The 24,522-nt window shown below is 46.3% G+C and overlaps 1 protein-coding gene across 1 annotated transcript in view; it reads right to left on the bottom strand.

Moving 5' to 3' along the window:
• Positions 1–24,522, bottom strand: part of nvl (nuclear VCP like) — a gene marked incomplete at its 5' end in the record, with an annotated part of 74,991 nt that overhangs the window by 24,699 nt on the left and 25,770 nt on the right. The window contains 2 exon segments of the mRNA XM_085998250.1: positions 14,496–14,714; positions 16,742–16,949. Of these exon segments, the coding sequence (XP_085854376.1) occupies positions 14,496–14,714; positions 16,742–16,949 (427 nt within the window).

Here is a 24,522-nt window from a genome sequence, read left to right as displayed (position 1 = left end):
GTCAGGGAGTAGTTGAGACAGAGATGCACTTCCTCACAGCCTGTGGAAAATATCAGGGCATCAGAGAGAATTTCTATCAAAAATTCTCACAAATATGCCCTGAATTCAGAAATCTGACTGACAACCAAAAACTCCCATTCCTACTGGGGGAGGAGAGAAGCTGTGTAACACTGGCGGCACACTATGTTACAGCTTGCCATGAACAGAGGGACAACCAGTAAACTAAGACAAGAGTATATATAAACAAGGCGAAAATATATTTATAAACTCAGGGATATACCTGTTTATACACTGTATGAATGGAACCGCGTTTATGTGTTCAACCATAAATGTATGTTGATGCTTTGGCAACATAAGATGTACCTTATCATGCCAATAAAGCGATTTGTATTGTATTGTATTGTATCGAGTGATGGGGGGGTCCCTCTGGCGAGGGGGTCTCGGGTGATGGGGGGCTCCCTCTGGCGAGAGTGTATCGAGTGATGGGGGGGTCACTCTGGCGAGGGGGTCTCGGGTGATGGGGGGGTCCCTCTGGTGAGGGGGTCTCGGGTGATGGGGGGGTCCCTCTGGCGAGAGTGTATCGAGTGATGGGGGGTCCCTCTGGTGAGGGGGTCTCAGGTGATTGGGGGGGGGGGGTGTCCCTCTGGCGAGGGGGTCCCGAGTCAGGGGGGGTCCCTCTGGCGAGGGGGTCTCGGGTGATGGGGGGTCCGTCTGGTGAGAGCCAGACAGAGTGAATACACACGCTGAAGATGGGCTGCTGAATTTTTAGTGTTTTTAGTGTTTAAAGTGGGGAAAAAAAGGTTCATTTCAAGTTTAAAAAGGTTTTAAAGTTAAATTTAGTTCTAGTTAAGTTAGTTTAGTTTTGTTTAGTTAAGTTTAAGTTTAGTTTAGTCTAGATTAAGTAAGGAAGGAAAAGACCGCCAAAGAGACCACCAAAGGAAAAAAAAACCCAGAGGAAATTAGAAAAAAAAAAAGCCAAAGCAAAAAAGAAATAAGGGAAGAAATATACAAACCAAAGAACAGCGGCCGCACGGGGCCACAGCAGCAGCAGAAGCGAGGTGACTCGGCCGCATCGGGAACCGAAGCGAGGTGACTCGACGAAGGCCGCACGGAGACGCAGCGACAGCCGGAGCGAGGTGACTCGGGGAGGCCGCTTCGGGAAACGAGGCGAGGCGAATCGGGGAGGCCGCATGGAGACGCAGCGGCAGCCGGAGCGAGGTGACTCGGGGAGCCCGAGCGGCGAAAGAGACACGGCCCGATCGGCGGCCGCAGTCCAGCACCCGAGCGACGGCCGCAGTCCAGCACCCGAGCGACGGCCGCAGTCCAGCACCCGAGCGACGGCCGCAGTCCAGCACCCGAGCGGCGAACGAGGCACAGCCCGAGCGGCAGCTGGGATAGAAAGCCCGGGAAAGGCCCGAGGAGCCAGGCCCAGAGACCTCGGAGGAGAAGGGGAGCAACCAGAAGGCTCCCAGAAGCAATCCAAGACTGTGAGTACAGGGCCCAGGGAGGGAGACTGAAGCCAGGGAAAGGCCCGAGGAGCCAGGCCGAGACAGAGGCCCAGAGACCTCTGAGGGGGAGGGGAACAGCCCGAAGGCACCGGGAAACAGCGGCTCACAGACTCAGACCTGAGAAGGGTGAACTCAGGAGCCGAGGCTCAGGGACCACGGGGTCGGAGAGGGGGACCGGGAAAGTTCGCGAACTGGGAGAGGGAAACACCAAACCCGGGGCCCCAGAAAAGCTTATTCTAAGATCAACAATACTTTACCAAAAATGAGCGAATCAGAAGATCCACAACAGCCCCGCTTCCAGATTCCTCCCAACACCGCAAAAAAAGCTATAAAAGCAATCAAGCATGATCAGATGAGAGAAAAACCAGAAACTCTTTTTGCTGACTGTTACAACAATGGGACAAAAAGTAACCTCATTTTCTACTCACATCAGCCAGCGGCTTGGATCACAGCAATAAAATCACACTATACCAATGTTAAACTAGAAAATACCGCAAATGGGTCCATAATGAAAATTAACACACCAGGAGACAGTTCAACCACGACGGTCAACGCGTACAATACCGGAACGATATTAGTGCAAGGCAACCTCGACAGATTTGCAACGACCTTCAGGACACTGAAAAGATTAACTAAGGGGGGAAGGAACAGCCCCAGAGTGGCCCGCACTCCCCCCAACATTGACAACTTACCAGGAGAAAATCTGCCTGGTCAGGAGGTGAACGAGCCACACAGTTCAAACCAGACACTAACCCCGGGGAACCACAGCCACACGATACAACTGACAAACCCCAGCATAACTACCAGGGAGGAAGCCACACATAGTCCCCCTACCATTCCCAGCTCGCCAAGAGAAGAGCAGCATAGCCAGGAAGTGAGTGAGCCTTCCAGGGCCGACCAGCCTAGCCAGGAAGTGAGTGAGCCTTCCAGGGCCGACCAGACACATACCCCGGGATCACACAGACAGATACAACCAAAAGATAAATTTAATCAATTAGAGATAGAGATGGTTAAACTTAAAGAGGAGTTCCTCAAAATGAATGACAAACAAAAGCAGGAGAGGGAGAGGCACAAGAGAGAGCTGAATCTACTTGAGAACCAGGTGAATCTACTTAGGAATCAGGTGAAAGAGCTGCAGGAAAAAGAAGAGAGCCATAGAGGAGAGATAACACCATTAGACCAGCAACCAGAGGCTAGAGATAAGACAAGACAGAGCCGGACGGAACGGCTGCACTCCCACACGGAACAAAAGCAACAGACACACAATACAAGGGGTGCCACACAGACCGACCAGCATACTGATTCGCAATCTTCCCCCACCACCGTGGAACCACAAGCGAGCCGCTCACAACAGATACGCACACACCAGACACCCCAGCCCAGCACACACACTATGAGCCCAAGCAAAAGCCACCAGACAGTAAACACAAACAAGGCTGACGTCGTAATACTCATAGACTCAAATGGGAAATTTCTATGGGAGAAAAAGCTCTTCCCTAGAAGTAAAGTAGAAAAGATCTGGTACCCAACAACAAACAGAGCCATGGGATGGCTGACCAAAGCCAGATTAGGCTCCCCCCAACACATAATAATACACACGGGCACAAATGACCTAAAGGCCCAACAGAAAGAGGTAGCAACATCGCTCAGAGCAATGATTAGGAAGGCAAGCAGTACATTTCCAAACATTAGAATCACTGTTTCCACAATATTGCCGAGAACAGACTTCAACAACAACACAATTCATGAGATAAATGCCAGCATAGCAAGAGACTGCGAATCAAACCACAACGTACACCTGGCCCAACACCCCACCCTCGATGAGGAATGTCTTTATGACCACGTCCACATCCAAAGGCAAAGAATATCGATCTTTGCTAAAGCCCTGAAGGACGTCGCTTTTAACCGGGTCCATACTGTGGAAGTACAGTTTCTCATTTAGACATAAAATGGCTTCCTGGGCATAGAATGAAATCCATTTAAACTTTAAAATGGCCAACAGCATGATTCACTAATCATGTTTCAAGGGAACGAGATAATTTAGGAATGCTACATACATACTCCTTATCTGTGACAAGCTTAACAAGGAGCCTCGTTTACCAAACAAATAGCCAAGGACAGGATAAGGTAAACATCGGCCCACAGGCTCAGTTGGTACAGTGGGAGAACAGAAGGATCCCATAATAAAGGATTAATTAATCTTATCTCAAGGTATTTCTGTTCGTTATTCTAACGAAGCCTGGAATACGTTGTTCCAATAATTCGCAAGGTCTGTGCCTTTGTAATCAGGTATGATTCAATACTATGTCATGTGGCATAGAAAGCCTGTTTTGCTTTTTACTGTATAAATATGTTACAACTTCTGTATTACTTTGAAGAGGTCTGATGTAGCCCTTGACTACACAACTCTTCCCTTGCAAGCAAATAAAGCCTGTCTTTAACGATACTTTGTGTTTAAGAGTCTTACTCGGGAGTCGAGACTTCGACAGTATTACTTGGAGGTTCCACCGAGAGCGCTTGCTGCCTTTCGGTAAGTCACGGACAAGGGCATCATGAATCTCTAATGACAGATCCTGAATGGCCACAGTGATGTTTTATCACATAAAAGGATTTCTCATTAGATATTAAGTTGGTGTGGTCTGTTTCTTCCGACGGGAGTACTGCGATCTAGTTAAGACTCGTGTTTCAGACTTGAGTTGAATCCTGTAACTTTTGCTTCTTTTATTGTTGACCACTGAAGGGAGGAGAATACTGACAACTCAAGTCTTTAAAGAAAAAGTATCGGGCAAAGAAGGCAAGAGGAAAGTCGACAGGGCTGAGTCCCAGACAGATAAGGTACCAAGTCAAAACTGCAGTATCAAGGGTGGGTCCCTTTATCAAGGGTGGGTCCCTTGAGCCGGGGCTGAGTCCCGCGGCAGAAAGTATCGTTTGAGAATTGTCACTGTAATTTTTTAAGATCTGTATTATCAGGTCCAGGATTATTCTCCGTTGAGATACCTTCTACGAGGGTTCAAGCCCCTCGCATTAAAGCATAAGGATTTTATATGAATATAGAGGTTAAGAATTATCGTAATAATTGTTTTCCATTTTTGTTGACTATTGACAACATTAAGACAGAAAACTCTCACACAAAGTATAAGTTAAACGTTAAGGACTCAGCTTGTAGTGGCGTATAACGCAAACTGAGAATTGACTATTTGTTTAGTTTAGAGTATAAGATAAATGTCTGAATATTTGGTCTGTTTGCCTGTTTGGGCGGCTGCATTACTTGTCATTTCTTTGACTGTTGTTATTACTTGTTATTTTTCATCACTTGTGGTCCTTTGGACAGTCAGTAATAATCGTAAGGGGGTAAGGGGTGAAACTTGCGATCTAGAAGAAGAGAGCCTAGTTTAAAAAAAAACACCAAACAGACTAAGATGGGAGCTGCACAGAGCAAGATCCCAGAAAAGGGAACTCCCGCTTCTTATGTCTTTACCTACTATGGTCAGATATCTACAAATGATTTACCTAAGTGGGCTAAATGGACAAAGAAAGACAGACACCCTTTCCCCTTGGATGGTACATTCAATCTAGATAGAATCACGTGTCTAGAAAACTGCCTAGCAGGCAGAGACCCACATAGAAGGGGTGCAAAATCAGTAAATTGGTCTGCCTTCTCAGACTGGAAAAGGGAAGCAGAAAAATGTAAGGAGCGCAGCATATTAACTAGCAAAATTGAGAACAAAAATAAGAAGAGATCTAATGAGTAAATTGATTAAACAAGAAGAGATTACACTAATGCATAAAACCATTCCTGAATTGACACAAATCTTAAAAGGAATACAGGAAAGGAATAAAGATAAAAAGAATAAAGTTTCTTTGTTAATGGAGCCCCGACCGCCCAGACTACCATTTATTATCAGGGCCACTACAGAGGACGAGGTAGAGGGTATAACAGAGGTGGATTTAGAGGAAATAGTAGAGGAGGGACTGGCAGAGGCCAGTGGAACGGAAGAGGCACAAACTCTCTGTGTTTTAACTGTGGTCAGATCGGACACTGGAAGTCCGACTGCCCGTTCCCCAAGCAGCAGAATCAAGGATGGGGAGGTGCCCCAAACAATGTAAATACCCAAGCCCAGGTTCACACTCGTCCGCAGGCAGGTTTTACAACAGGGAATCCTTGGGGAGGTCAAAATACGGAAGAATAATTTGGATACCCAGGGCAAAATTATTCAGCATGACACGGAGAAACGGCCCCGAACAATACCCACACTCTCCAATTACCACTAGTATCGCTAAATTCTAGAGATGAGCCATATCTATCCATAAATATGCAAGGCAAGAAAGCCCCTTTTCTCGTCGACACAGGAGCCACAACCTCACTATTGACAAAACAATACGCTACAGGAATTCCATGCACTGACAAGGATGTTACCTGCATAGGACTTTCTGGTGTCTCACAGACTCTGACATGGTCACAACCGTTACAAATACGAGCAGATAATTTTTCTGGCCAACATGCTTTTTTGTTATCAGACGACGCCCCCATGAACCTTTTAGGGAGAGACTTGTTGTGCAAAATGCAGGCAACAATAATTTGTTCAGAAAAGGGACTGCAGATACACATTCCGACTGATAGATGTACTATGTGCCTTTTACAAGAACAGCTGGCACATGAATCTGCATTGCACTGCCTTTTATGAAGGCACGGGAAAAGACACGACTATGAAAGACAGTTACTCAATTGGATCCCGTTGCATGCGGCCTGCCTGGATGCCTGCCAATTTTAGCTGCTGCCTATTACGCTGTACAACAGGCTCAAGGCATCACGCTTAATCACCGAACTGTTTTGTTTGTACCACATTCAGGAGAAGTTCTGTTATCAAAATACGCCACTCAGCATCTAACATCAGCCCGTAGCATCAAATATGAGGTTGAACTGTTATCCAACTCCAATCTCCTAATTCAAAGATGCTCAGTTTTGAATCCAGCCACGCTGCTACCCACAGAAGAGGACGTAATCCCACACTGCTGTGACACGGTTACCCAGTTAGCTACCAAGCCCCGAACAGATCTATCTGAAACTCCTGTTCCTAATAGCGACTTGGTATTCTACGTAGATGGATCGGCCCTTAGGGATGACAAGGGATCACCTAGGGCTGGGAATGCCGTTTCAGATGATCATTCAGTTGTGGAAGCGCTCTCACTACCTCAATCATTTTCAGCGCAACAAGCAGAACTCTTCGTTCTTACCAGAGCTTGTATATTGGCTACTCATCAAACTGTTAACATTTATACCAACTCCAGGTATGCTTTTGGAGTTGCTCACGATTATGGACAGATCTGGAAATTAAGGGGGTTTCTAACTTCCTCAGGATCAACTATTGAGAATGCTGAGCAAATCAATAATCTTTTGAAGGCTCTAGTGTGTCCCACTAAGATTTCAGTTATTAAATGTCAGGCTCATACAGGTAGTCAGGATCAGATATCCCTGGGTAACAAGCGGTCAGATAGAGCTGCTAAATCAGCTGCTCTGTCGGACACAGGGCCAATGGTCTCAGCCTTTGTTTTGCGTCAACAAAAATCAGATAATGACCCACCTTCTATTAATGATGTTTTAGCCTTTCAGTCACAGGCTAACTCGGACGAATTGTTAAGTTGGGCAAGGGATTTTTGCTTTAAAACGCCTGAAGGGGTATGGGTTCACCATGACGGCTGCATGGTGGCTCCAAAGTCTTTACTTTCATGGATTGCCCGATGCGTTCATGTTTTCACGCATGCGGGCAAAGGGGGGATGGCAGACTATATTAATCAAACATGGTATGCACCAGGTATTTCGGCAATTGCAAAACAAATTAGTGAAAGGTGCACCATTTGCCAGGAAATGAATCCAGGCAAGACAGAGAAAGTACAGGCTGCCTCCCACCCAAATCCATCAGGCCCTTTCGTACATTTACAAATGGATTTTATTGAATTACCTCCATGTTTAGGATTTAAATATGTGTTAGTAATTATAGATATGTTTTCAAGATGGGTCGAAGCTTTCCCATGTAAAAAGAATGATGCTGTAACAGTAGCAAAGTGCTTGTTAAAAGAAATCATACCAAGGTTTGGAATACCTATGAGCTTTCAAGCGACAGAGGATCGCACTTCACTGGAGCAATTATAAAAGAACTATGTAAAGCTTTGCAGATTAACCAGCATCTTCACTGCAGTTATCATCCACAATCCGCAGGACTGGTGGAAAGACATAATGGAGTGCTGAAGAATAAACTTTCTAAACTTTGCAGTGAAACTGGACTTAAATGGGTCGAACTATTACCCTTAGCATTGATGATAATGCGAGCAGCAACTAACAGGACAAATGAAATAACAACAGAAAATGCTGGAAAAACTCAGCAAGTCAGGCAACATCCGTGGAGAGAAATTTGAGCCGACGTTTCGGGTTTGACCCTTCTTCAGGACAATGGACTGTCTCCACATGAGATTGTTATGGGACGACCCCCAAGACTGCCATTCTCAGCACCATTTACGGTGAAACAAATGGACATTCATAAAATGGACGAGGCTATGCTATACTATTGCATTGCATTAACTAAATGTATTTCCAGCTTTCACCAACAGGTAAAGGAAGCTCAAACGAGTCCAGCAGAGGGAAAGTGCCACGACTTGGAACCTGGAGACGACGTCTACGTGAAGGTTTTATAAAGAAAGAACGGTCTACAACCACGCTTCGAAGGACCATATCAAGTGCTCCTAACAACAAACACAGCCGTAAAAGTCAAGGAAAGATCTTCCTGGATTCACGCATCCCACTGCAAGAAGGCGCCGAATAAAGACAATTGATTTTTTGAAAGACTCTAACAATGAAGACGTTACTTATATTTTGTATACTAATCGGACTACTGAGTCTAAAATGCCAAGGAGATGGGGAAAGATCCCGAAAGAAACGAGAATTACACGTGAATACTTTTTGTACATGTCTTACGAACATGCTAGACGCAGTAAGTCAGTATGAGAAACCAAAGAACCAAGGCTGGGCTGACTGGATATTGGGAGGATGGCTGGGATCAGTAGGACAAATATTATTGCATGGATTAGTAATAGTGATAGCCCTGATTGTATGCATTGCTCTGTTTGTCACAATGATTAAGTGTTGTTGCAATAGGTTGGGCAAGGCAGTCTTGCCTGCGATGAATATGATGATACAGAGAGAAGTAAAGTCAGTAGAGGAAAAGAATGGTCCCCTGGATGAGGAACTGAGACGATTGAATAAAATACAATTATAGGGATTAGAAAACTTAGACAAATATATACATATATATACTCCACATGCTCTCCTCTTTCTGCAAAACACATTTTTACACTTAAATGGGAACTGCAGGCTAGGAAAAAGAGAGAGGACTCCTTTCAACAACAAGCCAGTGTCGTCGACTTTGTATATCACTTGGTCCACACTTTGGGGGCTTACATAGAAGCACTTGTGCTGAGGAGAACCCCACAGGTTAGTTATAAACTGTGTGGGCCTTGAATTAGTCCTCCTCTATAAGCTGCTGTTCCCTATCTTTTAAAGTGCATAGTGGCACTAGAACTGCAGGCTAATATAAGCTGCAGGGAAATTAGAACACTGCAGGCTAATATAAGCTGCAGGGAAATTAGAACACTGCAGGCTAATATAAGCTGCAGAAATACAAAGACATAAACCTGAAATCAAATCAAACATAATTAAACCCTACAAAAACACACGCCCAAACACTAGGAATAGACAGAGAAGAAAGACGATCTTAAACAAGGTCAACCATCAATACAGGTAAATCCCAGGGATGGTTCCAAACGGAAAAGAAGTCGGTATCCTTGGCTAAAATCTAAATTTAGTACGAGGACCGATAGGAAGAGGTTAATTTCAGTTATGTTGTCCTAGTAAGGACAAAAGGGAAGAATGTGGAAGTACAGTTTCTCATTTAGACATAAAGTGGCTTCCTGGGCATAGAATGAAATCCATTTAAACTTTAAAATGGCCAACAGCATGATTCACTAATCATGTTTCAAGGGAACGAGATAATTTAGGAATGCTACATACATACTCCTTATCTGTGACAAGCTTAACAAGGAGCCTCGTTTACCAAACAAATAGCCAAGGACAGGATAAGGTAAACATCGGCCCACAGGCTCAGTTGGTACAGTGGGAGAACAGAAGGATCCCATAATAAAAGGATTAATTAATCTTATCTCAAGGTATTTCTGTTCGTTATTCTAACGAAGCCTGGAATACGTTGTTCCAATAATTCGCAAGGTCTGTGCCTTTGTAATCAGGTATGATTCAATACTATGTCATGTGGCATAGAAAGCCTGTTTTGCTTTTTACTGCATAAATATGTTACAACTTCTGTATTACTTTGAAGAGGTCTGATGTAGCCCTTGACTACACAACTCTTCCCTTGCAAGCAAATAAAGCCTGTCTTTAACGATACTTTGTGTTTAAGAGTCTTACTCGGGAGTCGAGACTTCGACAATACCCAGACTCCAAGAGGACCCCCCCCCCGACCACCAGAGATCAGCGGGGTACATATCAGGAACACTACAAAGACCACCAACACACCAACCGAGACCAGAGAGGATCCCCATGCAAAACAACAATATCAGACCTGCACCACTCCTGTCCCACAGGGGAATAGGACCGCTCCCAGCCAGACAGAGGGAGAGATGCACAGGACGTACGCAATACCTCAGACAGAAACAATCCATTAAGAGACAATAAGCAGATGTGCAGCAGCATCTACTTCCGCCTTATGGATCAAGGACGAATTAATAGAAAGAACTGTAACCAAATTGTATTAACTTTTATAGACAACTGAAGTGATCTTTTTTTTCCCCACACTTAGACACGACAAACACGTACCACTCTTTAACCTATCATAGTAAAAGATCAAACTTAACATGAAATCCTTATATATTTCGACCTGGAATATCCAAGGTCTACGCTCTTCAGTGCGAGAAGTGAAGAGTAGGACCCCAGAGTTCATAGATGAAACTAAAGACCTAGATATTATCATTTTACAGGAAACTTGGTATAAAGGAAAAGGACACACTGGCTGTCCCCAAGGGTACACTGAGCTGGTGGTCCCCTCCAATAAATTACCAAGTGTAACCCAAGGCAGAGACTCCGGAGGCATACTGATCTGGTTTAAAACAGAACTTAAGAATTACATCAAACTTATAAAAAAGGGCGAAAACCATATGTGGCTCAAACTTGAGAGGGAGATTATCTCAAACACCCAAGATGTTTACATTTGCGCACTTTATATCCCCCCAATCGATTCCCCGTACTTTAAAGAGGACACCTTCTCCAACATGGAGGGGGAAATTATCCAATACCAGGCCATGGGGAACGTGTTGATCTGTGGGGACCTCAATTCAAGAACGGGCGAAGAACCAGACTTCACCAATAATCAGGGAAACAATTACATTTTCGGGAATAACCACTTTGACATCCCTTCCCTTCCATACAGGCATAACTGCGACAAGCAGTCAAATACCAACGGAAAACAGCTACTACACCTCTGTCGAAACCTGGGTCTGTACATTGTCAATGGTAGGTTCATAGGAGACCTCCTAGGAAGATCGACCTATTGCTCACCTCTTGGCTGCAGCACAGTAGACTATATGATTACAGACTTAGACCCATCCTCTTTCAGAGCATTCACAGTCAAACCACAAACAACACTGTCAGATCACAGTCAAATTACTATGTTCCTCAAAAAGACAGAAACAAACAACATAGAAACACAACCCAGTAAACTGTACAACACCAAAAAATCGAACAGATGGGCCAAAAACGACACGGAAAAATACCAGAAAACAATTAGCAATGCATCAACTCAAGCTCTCTTAGACACCTTTCTGGATAACATATACACTCACAATAAAGAAGGCGTAAACCGGGCAGTTATTAAACTAAACAATATTTTTGATAATTTGGCAACAAATGCAAACTTGAAAGCTCGCAAGAACAAACCCAAATCAAAAAACTATGAAAAATGGTTTGACCGAGATTGCCATAACATGAGGAAAAAACTTAGAAAAATATCAAACCAAAAACACAGACATCCAGAAAACGAGGAATTACGCCTTACTTATTGTCAGACACTAACACAATACAGAAACACACTCAGAACCAAAAAAGAGCAATATATTAAGAATACACTCAGCTCCATGGAGGAATCCATTGATTCCAATTGTTTCTGGGAAAACTTGAAAACACTACACAAAAAACAACACGACGATTTGGCCATTCAAAATGGGGACACATGGGTAAACCACTTTGAAAAATTATACCAGAAAAACACACTAAGACCAGAGCAACACCAAATATGCAAAAAACTGGAAAAGCTAGAAATGGCCATAAAAGATAACCAAAACCCGCTAGACGCCATAATAACAGAAAAAGAACTTCTTGAAAAACTCAAGGACCTGCGACCAGGAAAAGCCTGCGGGACAGACGGCATACTAAACGAGATGATTAAACACACAGACAACAAACTGAAACTGGCTATCCTAAAACTCTTCAACTTGGTTCTGAGTGTCGGTTATTTCCCTGATATCTGGAACAAAGGACTCATAACACCCATATACAAAAGTGGGGACAAAATCGACCCAAACAACTATCGAGGCATCTGTGTAAACAGTAACCTGGGGAAGGTATTCTGCAGCATCATAAACAAAAGACTTATAAACTTCTTTGAGGAGCACAATGTCTTGAGTAAAAGCCAAATTGGATTCCTGCCAAACTATAGAACATCCGATCATATCTTCACCCTACAGACCCTAATTGACAAACACGTTCACCATAACAAAAGCAAAATCTACGCATGCTTTGTAGATTTCCAGAAGGCTTTCGACTCCATCTGGCATGACGGTTTATTCCTGAAACTTATCGAAAGCGGGGTAGGAGGGAAAACATATGATGTAATTAAATCAATGTATACAAACAATAAATGTGCAGTTAAAATTGGAGACAAACAAACAAAATACTTCCCACAGGGGCGGGGGATGACGCAGGGCTCGCCAATCTCACCGACACTCTTTAATATTTACATAAATGGATTGGCAAAACTACTTGAACAATCTACAGCACCCGGCCTCACCCTATATGAATCCAAGGTAGAATTCCTCCTCTATGCAGACGACCTGGTTCTGCTGTCACCTACTAAAGAGGGGCTACAGCAAAACCTGGACCTGCTGGAGTCGTACTGCCAGACTTGGGCCCTGACAATAAATCCCCAAAAAACCAAAGTCCTTGTGTTCCAAAGATCCAAACATCAGGGACCCAAAATAAATTTCACAGTAGGAACAACCAAAATTGAACAAACCACTAACTACACATACTTGGGCTTAAAAATCAGTTCTACGGGAAACTTCAAACTGGCTGTGAATGAACTGAAAGAGAAAGCAAGAAGGGCTTTCTATGCCATCAAAAAATCAATCCAAATAGAAATCCCAATTAGCATTTGGCTCAAAATTTTCAAATCAGTAATTGAACCAATTGCACTCTATGGCAGTGAGGTCTGGGGACCACTAACACAACAAGATTTTGCAAAATGGGACAAACACCCAATTGAGATCCTACATGCGGAATTCTGTAAAAGTATCCTCCGGACTCAGAGGAAAACAGTAAACAACGCATGCAGGGCGGAACTAGGCCAATACCCACTAATAATCACTATCCAAAAAAGAGCCACCAAATTTTGGAATCACCTACAAATGAGCAACCCCCAATGCTATCACTACGACGCCCTGAAATGCCAAGAGCTGACCATAAAGAAGAATACCCTCAGTCAACTAGTCCTGGGACTCAATAAAGTAACTAATAACAATACTAACAATAACCAGTCCCAGGACAGTGACAGGGTAACACAAAGAATTCGACCCAACACAATCGTCGCTAAGCAAAAGGAAAAATATCTGACATATTGGGCAGAAACAACAAAAACCCAAAGCAAACTCAATTGCTACTTGGCCCTAAACAGACAATACAACATAGCTGATTACCTGACCATGGTAAAGGATAACAAACTGAGAAGAACCTTGACAAGGTACAGACTTAGCGAACATAGCCTAGCGATCGAAAAAGGCAGACACAGGCAGACCAGGCTGCCAAGAGAAGACAGGATATGCTCTCACTGCAGTCAGGGAGTAGTTGAGACAGAGATGCACTTCCTCACAGCCTGTGGAAAATATCAGGGCATCAGAGAGAATTTCTACCAAAAATTCTCACAAATATGCCCTGAATTCAGAAATCTGACTGACAACCAAAAACTCCCATTCCTACTGGGGGAGGAGAGAAGCTGTGTAACACTGGCGGCACACTATGTTACAGCTTGCCATGAACAGAGGGACAACCAGTAAACTAAGACAAGAGTATATATAAACAAGGCGAATGTATATTTATAAAGTCAGGGATATACCTGTTTATGCACTATGAATGGAACCGCGTTTATGTGTTCAACCATAAATGTATTTTGATGCTTTGGCAACATAAGATGTACCTTATCATGCCAATAAAGCGATTTGTATTGTATTGTATCGAGTGATGGGGGGGGTCCCTCTGGTGAGAGTGTATCGAGTGATGGGGGGTCCCTCTGGGGAGAGTGTATCGAGTGATGGGGGGGTCCCTCTGGCGAGGGGTCCCGAGTGATGGGGGGTCCCTCTGGTGAGAGTGTATCGAGTGATGGGGGGGTCCCTCTGGCGAGGGGTCCCGAGTGATGGGGGGTCCCTCTGGTGAGAGTGTATCGAGTGATGGGGGTCCTTCTGGTGAGAGTGTATCGAGTGATGGGGGGGGGGGGGGGTTCACTCTGGCGAGGGGGTCCCGAGTGATTGGGGGGGGGTCACTCTGGCGAGGGGGTCTCGAGCATGTTAATCTGAGGCTGGCATGAACCCCTCAGCTGATTTCTGTGATGGCAGGGGGGGCGGGGGGGGGGGGGGGGGGAGGGGGGCGGGGAGGTGTACCAGAATGGCCATGGTAAGCTCCTCGCGGATTTCCTCCAGCGCTCCGATATCAGCCCACGTCACGTCCGGCACAGTGGCAAATCCTTCCCGCTTGGCCGAGGGCTGCACTGCCAACACCGAGCCGGTGAAATCGGCCATCTCCATACACAGCTTCTGGAGCTCCTCCTCTGGGACAGGAGTCTGGTCCTTCAGCAGGGCACGCAGTCTCCCAAACTCATCCTGAGAGCAGGAAACAACAACAGCACTGGTTACAGGGAGAGAAGGGGAGAACAGAAGAATTAGGAGCAGGAGTAGGCCATACGGCCCCTTGAGCCTGCTCCGCCATTCAGTAACATGGCTGATCTTCGACCCCAACTCCACTTTCCCACCCGATCCCCAAATCCCTTGATTCCCAGAGTTCAAAAATCTATCGATCTCAGCATGCATGTAGTCCTGTGTTGCAGCTTCCCCAGGTTGGCAACTCATTTTTAGGTACGCCTGGTGTTGCTCCTGGCATGCTCTTCTACACTCCTCATTGAACCAGGATTGATCCCCTGGCTTGATGGTAATGGTAGAGTGAGGGATCTTCCGGGCCATGAGGTTACAGATTGTGGTCGAAAACTGATATGGTGGTGGGCTGCTGCTGATGGCCCACAGCGACTCATGGATGCCCAGTTTTGAGCTGCTAGATTTGTTCTGAATCTGTCCCATTTAGCACAGTGGTCGTGTCACACAACACGATGGAGGGTGTCCTCAGTGTGAAGACGGGATTTCGTCTCCACAATCACTGTGCGGTGGTCACTGCTACCAATGCTGTCATGGACAGATGCATCTGCGACAGGTAGATTGCTAAGAACGAGGTCGAGTAGGTTTTTCCCTCGTGTTGGTTCTCTCACCACCTGTCGCAGGCCCAGACTGGCAGTTATGTCCTTCAGGACTCGGCCAGCTCGGTCAGTAGTGGTGCTACCGAGCCACACTCGGTGATAGACATTGAAGTCCCCCACCCAGAGTACATTCTGTGCCCTTGCTACTCTCAGTGCTTCTTCCAAGTAGTGTTAAACACGGAAGAGTACTGATTCATCAGCTGAGGGAGGGCGGTAGGTGGTAATCAGCAGGAGGTTTCCTTGCCCGTGCTTGACCTGAAGCCATGAGACTTCATGGGGTCTGGAGTCAATGTTGAGGACTCCCAGGGACGCTCCTTGCAGACTGTATACTACTGTGCTGTCACCTCTGATGGGTCTGTCCTGCCGGTGGGACAGGACATACCCAGGGATGGTGATGGAGGAGTCTGGGACATTGGCTGAAAGGTATGATTCTGTGAGTATGACTGTGTCAGGCTGTTGCTTGACTAGTCTGTGGGACAGCTCTCCCAATTTTGGCACAAGTCCCCAGATGTTGGTGAGGAGGACTTTGCAGGGTGGACTGGGCTGGGTGTGCCGTTGTCGTGTCTGTAGCCCGTGCCGAGGTCGATGCCAGGTGGTCAGTCCGGTTTTATTCTTATTATTGTTTTTCGTAGCAGTTTTTTACAATTGAGTGGCTTGCTAGGCCATTTCAGAGGGCAGTTAAGAGTCAACCACATTGCTGTGGGTCTGGAGTCACATATAGGACAGACCGGGTAAGGACGGCAGATTTCCTTCCCTAAAGGACATTAGTGAACCAGATGGGTTTTTACGACAATCCAGTAGTTTCATGGTCACCACTACTGATACTAGCTTTTTATTCCAGATTTATTTAATTAACTGAATTTAAATTCCCCAGCTGCCGTGGTGGGATTTGAACTCACGTCTCTGGATCATTAGTCCATGCCTCTGGATTACTATTCAGTAAATTAACCACTATACCATTCCCTTAGAGTGAGCTTTACTCTGTATCTAACCTATGCTGTACCTGCCCTGGGAGTGTTTGATGAGACAGTGTAGAGGGAGCTTTACTCTGTATCTAACCCGTGCTGTACCTGCCCTGGGAGTGTTTGATGGGACAGTGTAGAGGGAGCTTTACTCTGTATCTAACCTGTGCTGTACCTGCCCTGGGAGTGTTTGATGGGACAGTGTAGAGGGAGCTTTACTCTGTATCTAACCCGTGCTGTACCTGCCCTGGGAGTGTTTGATGGGACAGTGTAGAGGGAGCTTTACTCTGTATCTAACCTGTGCTGTACCTGCCCTGGGAGTGTTTGATGGGACAGTGTAGGGGGAGCCTTACTCTGTATCTAACCCGTGCTGTACCTGCCCTGGGAGTGATTGGGACAGTGTAGAGGGAAAGTGCCTCACCAGGCCAGGCTTCGGTGACCGTTCCAAGCTGCCATCTCCCGAGTTCTCCGCCCACCGCTGGATCAGGATGCGGTTAACAGCGCTCATGGCGGCCTCACGGCAGAGAGCCATCAGGTCAGCGCCCACGTAACCCGGCGTCAGACGAGCGAGCTGGTGATAGTCGAACGATTCCGGCAATTTCAGCTTCCGGCACAAAGTTCTCAGGATCCTGGAAAAGGGAAATGATCAGGCGGTGCCGGTTAATGACTGGACAGGCAGCAAAGGGCATTCATCAAATATATAATCTCATCCGTGGGCCCCACCATTCAACCGCCACTCCCACTCTCCCCACAACAGGCATTAACTAACGAGGGTGATCTGTCCCAGAGAGTCCATTAACTAAAGGGAGCGACTCCCAGAGAGTCCATTAACTAAAGGGAGTGACGTGTCCCAGAGAGAGTCCATTATTTAAAGGGAGCGACTCCCAGAGAGAGTCCATTAACTAAAGGGAGCGACTCCCAGAGACAGTCCATTAACCAAAGGGAGCGACGTGTCCCAGAGGGAGTCCATTAACTAAAGGGGGCGACGTGTCCCAGAGAGAGTCCATTAGCTAAAGGGAGCGACGTGTCCCAGAGGGAGTCCATTAACTAAAGGGAGCGACGTGTCCCAGAGAGAGTCCATTAACTAAAGGGAGCGACGTGTCCCAGAGAGAGTCCATTAACTAAAGGGAGCGACGTGTCCCAGAGGGAGTCCATTAACTAAAGGGAGCGACGTGTCCCAGAGGGAGTCCATTAACTAAAGGGAGCGACGTGTCCCAGAGGGAGTCCATTAACTAAAGGGAGCGACGTGTCCCAGAGAGAGTCCATTAACTAAAGGGAGCGACGTGTCCCAGAGGGAGTCCATTAACTAAAGGGAGCGACGTGTCCCAGAGAGAGTCCATTAACTAAAGGGAGCGACGTGTCCCAGAGAGAGTCCATTAGCTAAAGGGGGCGACGTGTCCCAGAGTCCATTAGCTAAAGGGAGTGACGTGTCCCAGAGAGAGTCCATTAACTAAAGGGAGCGACGTGTCCCAGAGAGTGTCCATTAACTAAAGGGAGTGACGTGTCCCAGAGAGAGTCCATTAACTAAAGGGAGCGGCGTGTCCGAGAGAGAGTCCATTAACCAAAGGGAGCGACGTGTCCCAGAGGGAGTCCATTAACTAAAGGGAGTGACGTGTCCCAGAGAGAGTCCATTAACTAAAGGGAGTGACGTGTCCCAGAGACAGTCCATTAACCAAAGGGAGCGACGTGTCCCAGAGGGAGTCCATTAACTAAAGGGGGTGACATGTCCCAGAGTCCATTAGCTAAAGGGAGCGACGTGTCCCAGAGAGAGTCCATTAACTGAAGGGAGCGACTCCCAGAGAGTCCATTAACTAAAGGGAGTGACGTGTCCCAGAGAGAGTCCATTAGCTAAAGGGAGCGACGTGTCCCAGAGAGAGTCCATTAACTAAAGGGGGCGACGTGTCCCAGAGAGAGTCCATTAACTAAAGGGGGCGACGTGTCCCAGAGAGAGTCCATTAACTAAAGGGGGCGATGTGTCCCAGAGAGAGTCCATTAACTAAAGGGAGTGACGCCCAGAGAAAGTCCATTAATTAAAGGGAGTGACGTGTCCCAGAGAGAGTCCATTAACTAAAGGGGGCGACGTGTTCCAGAGAGAGTCCATTAACTAAAGGGGGCGACGTGTCCCAGAGAGAGTCCATTAACTAAAGGGAGTGACTCCCAGAGAGAGTCCATTAACTAAAGGGAGCTGTTGTGTCCGTGTGTTGATAGAGACACTGAAGACAGGAGTTGGTTCATAGGTGTTTACTAAGCAAAGTCTGGAGGGGTACTAACGGATATAACACAATATACAGGCTTATATAGCCAGAGTGACCATTACCGGCATTACAGCACACATGGGGCTCTTAAAGGCACATACACTACAATTCCTCCCCTTTTAGCTAACCAGTACATCATATTTTAAGTAATAATTACATGTTATAAGAAAAATAATATACACATTGCTGTAGTTAATTAATTATAAGTCAGTCTCTCTGGAGGCTTCCTGACTCGGTCCGGGTAACGCCTCGGTGGTGTAGTAGTTTCTGGTGGTGTAGTAGGTTCTTTTGGCAAGGCTGATTCGGCTTGAATGCCAGTGTCGGGTTCATCGGGTTCCAGTATCGCCGGATCGAAGGTGGATATGGGTATCTCTACTTCATCGTTAGGCGTATAGAGTTGTGGTGTAGGTTGTCCTTTTTCGGATGACTATGATTTGGTCAGCATGGCGCCTTATTATGCTTTCTCCGATGTCCACGGTATACATCAGTGGTCCTAGTCGTGTGCAGATAGTTCCAGGCTGCCATTTCTCGGTACGGTAGTCCCAGGCCAAAACTTTTTGACCTATCTGGAAGGTTCTAGTTGGCCTTTCATTCATGCCTTGAAACTGCCGGTTCTCCACGTCCCTTCTGATGTTGGGCTTGACCAAATCCAGCCGACATCTTAGGTTTCTATTGAAGAACATCATGGCGGGAGTTTGGTTTGTCACCATATGTGTTGCATTCCTGTATGCGAACAAGAAGTTATCCACCTTGTGCTGAAGTTTTAATGTCTTCATTACCCATGGCCTTTATGGCCTTCTTGAAGGTCTGGACAAACCTTTCAGCCAATCCATTGGTGGCGGGATGGTATGGGGCGGACGTGTCGTGCTTAACCCCATTGTTTTTTTGTTTTTTTTAAGAACTTCCTGAATTCTTCGGACACAAATTGCGGTCCATTATCAGAACAGATCTGTTCCAGCAGCCCATTCCTGGCAAATATGGTCCTTAATACTGTGATGGTTTTTTCCTGTGGTGGTGGAGGACATCTTGATTACCTCCGGCCACTTGGAGTGTGCATCAACCGCGATTAAGAGCATTGAGTCCATAAATGGACCAGCAAAGTCGATGTGTACCCTTTGCCAAGGAGATGAGGGCCACTCCCATGGATGTAGAGGGGCTTGGGGTGGAGCGTTTTGGACCTTCTGGCATCCTAGGCAGCTCTTGGTCATTTCTTCGATGTCTCCATCGATACCTGGCCACCATACAAACGCCCTGGCTAGGTTCTTCATTTTCACTCCACCCAGATGCCCCTCGTGAAGCTGCTTTAGCACTTTATCCTGGAGTTTGGGTGGAATCACCACTCTGGATCCACACATCAAGGTTCCTCGGCACACTGACAGCTGTTCTCTTCTTTGCGAGAATGCTGGCAACAGTGGTTCGCCATGTGCTGGCCATCCCTTCACTGTTAAATCGTAGACCCGAGAGAGAGTCGGGTCATTTCTCGTCTCCCTTTCAATGGCAGAATTTGTTACTGGTAGACATTCCACTATGGTAGAGTGGAACATCTCCACTGGGTCTACTGTAGGTGCCTCTTCTACCGTTGGCAACGGTAGGCGCGATAAACTGTCAGCATTCCCATGCTGTTTTGATCCTTTGTATTCTATGTTGTATTGGTGTGCCCCTAGAAAAAGGGACCACCTCTGTAGCCTTTGCGCTGTCATAATGGGAACACCCTTTTTAGGGTTGAATATGGAGATGAGGGGTTGATGGTCAGTCAACAAGGTAAATTTTTGTCCGTGTAGGTAATGGTTGAATTTCTTCACTCCCCATACCAGGCTGAGTGCTTCCCTGTCGATTTGGGCATAGCTACGCTCAGCTGAGTTCAATGAGCGTGACGCAAAAGCTATCGGCCGTTCCGAGCCATCAGGGAATTTATGCGATAATACTGCTCCTATGCCGTAAGGGGATGCATCGCACGCTAGTCTGATTGGCAGTGATGGGTTGTAATGAGCCAAAACTTCTTTGGACGTGATTAAGTCTTTGCATTTATGGAAGGCACGTTTACAGTCTTCGCTCCATTTCCAAATTACTCCTGTTTGTAGCAGTTCATTAAGAGGGTGTAGAAGAGCTAATAAGTTCGGTAAAAATTTATGATAGTAATTTATTAATCCCAGGAACGACCTTAATTGTGAAACATTTTCAGGTGCTGGGGCTTTTATGACCGCTTCAATTTTTTCAGGTGACTTATGCAACCCTTCCTTATTTATTATGTGGCCACAATATATCTGATTTCGGAAAAATTCGCACTTGGGGCGATTTGCTCGTAGGCCCCGTTCTCTCAGCCTAGTGAGCACCTGCTCCAAATTGGCAAGGTGCTCGTTGTCGTTTTCTCCTGTTACAAGGATGTCATCTAGGTAGCATTGAGTACCCGGAATCCCTTGGAGGACTTGCTCCATAGCTCTTTGCCAGATAGCTGGAGCGGACGCTACTCCGAAAACTAGTCGATTGTACTGGTACAGACCTTCATGTGTATTTATCGTGAGATATTTTTTTAGAGGCCTCTTCAACCTCCATCTGTAGATATGCCTGTGCCAAGCCAATTTTGGTGAAACGTTTCCCTCCGGATAGTGAGGCGAAAATATCTTCTATCCTCGGAAGAGGATACTGTACCGTGTGAAGGACCAGGTTTACCGTCACCTTGAAGTCTCCACAGATGCGAATTTTTCTCTGTTCTTCAGATTTATTATTATTCAATGCTTTCATGACTGGAACGATGGGTGTTGCCCACTCGCTCCAATCTATTTTGGATAATACGCCTGCATTTTCCAAATTCTCCAGCTCTGCCTCGACTGCTGGACGAATTGCGTATGGCACTGGTCTTGCTTTAAAAATCTTGGGAATTGCTGCATCTTCCACTTTTATTGAGGCAGTGATGCCTTTCAAGGTTCCTAGTTTCTCTTGAAACACTTCTTTGGCGTTGGCCAAGATGTCTTTTAATCGTTCAGGTATGACGTCATCATCGTTTTTGTTCTTACTGGTCACCGTCAGTGCCTGAATGGAGTGCCAGTCTAAACGTATTTTCCTGATCCATTCACGTCCTAACAGCGGTGGGCCACCATCTTGTAGAATGTATAAATACAACTTTTGTATTTCCTTGCCATTGCATACAACAGGCACCCTTATTTTTCCTTTGGGGTATCCTTTCTGCCCCGGATATGTTTTTAAGATAATGGATGTGTCTTTTAAAGGTATATGCGGAAATAGCCTCTCGTAATCCCGTCGATTTATTACGGTCAGAGCTGATCCTGTATCTAGCTCCATTTTAACTGGGGACCCTGCTATCGTGAGGGTAACCCAAATGGTCTGGTAATCATCTTTGGCAAGTACATTATGTAATTTGAGACAGCTTAGTCTCTTGTTTTCGGAGTCGCTATCGCTCTTCTGGTCTTCGGAGCTATTGTCCGTCATCATTTGTACCTTTCTGTACTTTTCTTTATTGATTTTTTTCCCCCTGTCTGTGGATTTATTTTGTCCAGATCGGCATACCCATGCAATGTGTCCAATCTTTCCGCATTGCCTGCATGCTTTGTCCTTGAACCAGCAGTCCCTCTGGTTGTGGGTGGATCTGCCGCAGCGATAACATCTCTCGAAACCCCGTGTCATTTCATGGGTGCCGAAGTCGTGTCTTTTGTTGTATCTCTGCAGCTCCTCTTGCTGCTGCTTCGTATGATACAGCCATACTGAAAGCTTTGTCCAGTGTTAAATCTTTTTCAGAAAGCAGCCTTTTTTGTGTTCCTTCACTTAAGAGACCGCAGACGAATTTGTCTCGAAGATAATCTGCTAGTCCTGCCCCAAATTGGCAGTGTTTTGATAGCTTTCTTAATTCGGTGAGGTAATCAGCGTTACTTTCATTCTTGTGTTGATTTCTCTTGAAGAATTTGAATCGTTCCGCTATCAGCAGCGGTGTTGGGTTTAAGGGCTCCTGTAGGGTATCAACAATTTCTTTAAAATCCTTGTCCTTTGGTTTGGCTGGAGTGATTAAATTTCGTAACAGCCCATATGCCTTTGCGCCCATTAGATTCAGCAGTACTGAAGCTTTTTTTTCATCTTCTATTCCATTTGCAGTGCAATATACCTCCACTCTTTCCACATATGTGGTCCAATCCTCTATTTCGCTATCAAAAGCATCGATATTGCCAGACTTAGGCATCTTAGAAAAGATATGGCGCTTCCCGCACTTTTCTTTCTTTTCTGCAAAAAAGATATGGCGCTTTCCCGCCGCTGCTGCCGATGACAACGCTGTTTCCCGCGGTTTCCGTTCTTTTTATATTTATTTATTTACAGTTGGAGACTCGTTCCCGCCGGACTTTTTCTCTAGGTCTGAACGCCGACCTGCTTGCCGCGCCGGCCGTCTCCCGAGGGCTCCCTCCCCGTCTGTTATTGCTTGCCTCTGATTTCGCTGCTTGTCCCAGCTGTAGAGCCAGCCGCTGGAGCCCCAGCCTGACGCCCAGTAAGGGTTAGCGCAGTACCTGCCACCAGCTTGGCCAGCTGGTGAAACCACAGTTTCTTTCACTTTCTTGATTCTTCTGGACGCCAGAGGAATCGATGTCCTTGAGGTGCTGCCGAATTGCAGGTAAGTCCGTTTCCACTTCGTCGCCACTGTTGTGTCTGTGTGTTGATAGAGACACTGAAGACAGGAGTTGGTTCATAGGTGTTTACTAAGCAAAGTCTGGAGGGGTACTAACGGATATAAAGCAATATACAGGCTAATATAGCCCGAGTGGCCATTACCGGCATTACAGCACACATGGGGCTCTTAAAGGCACATACACTACATGAGCGACTCCCAGAGAGAGTCCATTAACTAAAGGGAGCGACGTGTCCCAGAGAGAGTCCATTAACTGAAGGGAGCGATGTGTCCCAGAGAGAGTCCATTAACTAAAGGGAGCGTCGTGTCCCAGAGACAGTCCATTAACTAAAGGGAGCGACGTGTCCCAGAGAGAGTCCATTAACTAAAGGGAGCGACGAGTCCCAGAGAGAGTCCATTAACTAAAGGGAACGACGTGCCCCAGAAAGAGTCCATTAACTAAAGGGAGTGACGTGTCCCAGAGAGAGTCCATTAACTAAAGGGAGCGACGTGTCCCAGAGAGTCCATTAACTAAAGGGAGTGACGTGTCCCAGAGAGAGTCCATTAACTGAAGGGAGCGACTCCCAGAGAGTCCATTAACGAAAGGGAGCGACGTGTCCCAGAGAGAGTCCATTAACTAAAGGGAGCGACGTGTCCCAGAGAGAGTCCATTAACTGAAGGGAGTGACGTGTCCCAGAGAGTCCATTAACTAAAGGGAGTGACGTGTCCCAGAGAGAGTCCATTAACTAAAGGGAGCGACTCCCAGAGAGAGAGTCCATTAACTAAAGGGAGTGACGTGTCCCAGAGAGAGTCCATTAACTAAAGGGAGTGACGTGTCCCAGAGAGAGTCCATTAACTGAAGGGGGAGACGTGTCCCAGAGAGAGTCCATTAACTGAAGGGAGCGACACCCAGAGAGAGAGAGTCCATTAACTAAAGGGAGCGACGTGTCCCAGAGAGTCCATTAACTAAAGGGGGAGGCGTGTCCCAGAGAGAGTCCATTAACTAAAGGGGGTGACTCCCAGAGAGTGTCCATTAACTAAAGGGAGTGACGTGTTCCAGAGAGTCCATTAACTGAAGGGAGCGACACCCAGAGAGAGTCCATTAACTAAAGGGAGTGACGTGTCCCAGAGAGAGTCCATTAACTAAAGGGGGAGACGGGTCCCAGAGAGAGTCCATTAACTAAAGGGAGCGACGTGTCCCAGAGAGAGTCCATTAACTAAAGGGAGCGACTCCCAGAGAGAGAGTCCATTAACTAAAGGGAGCGACGTGTCCCAGAGAGAGTCCATTAACTAAAGGGAGCGACACCCAGACAGAGTCCATTAACTGAAGGGAGCGACGTG

Source organism: Somniosus microcephalus, chromosome 9 (genome assembly GCF_052327205.1).
Source record: "Somniosus microcephalus isolate GS21.2 chromosome 9, FLI_Smic_1.0, whole genome shotgun sequence".
NCBI lineage: Eukaryota > Metazoa > Chordata > Chondrichthyes > Squaliformes > Somniosidae > Somniosus > Somniosus microcephalus.
The sequence above is the reverse complement of the archived record's forward strand: the minus strand, read 5'-3'. Positions and strand labels throughout refer to the sequence as shown.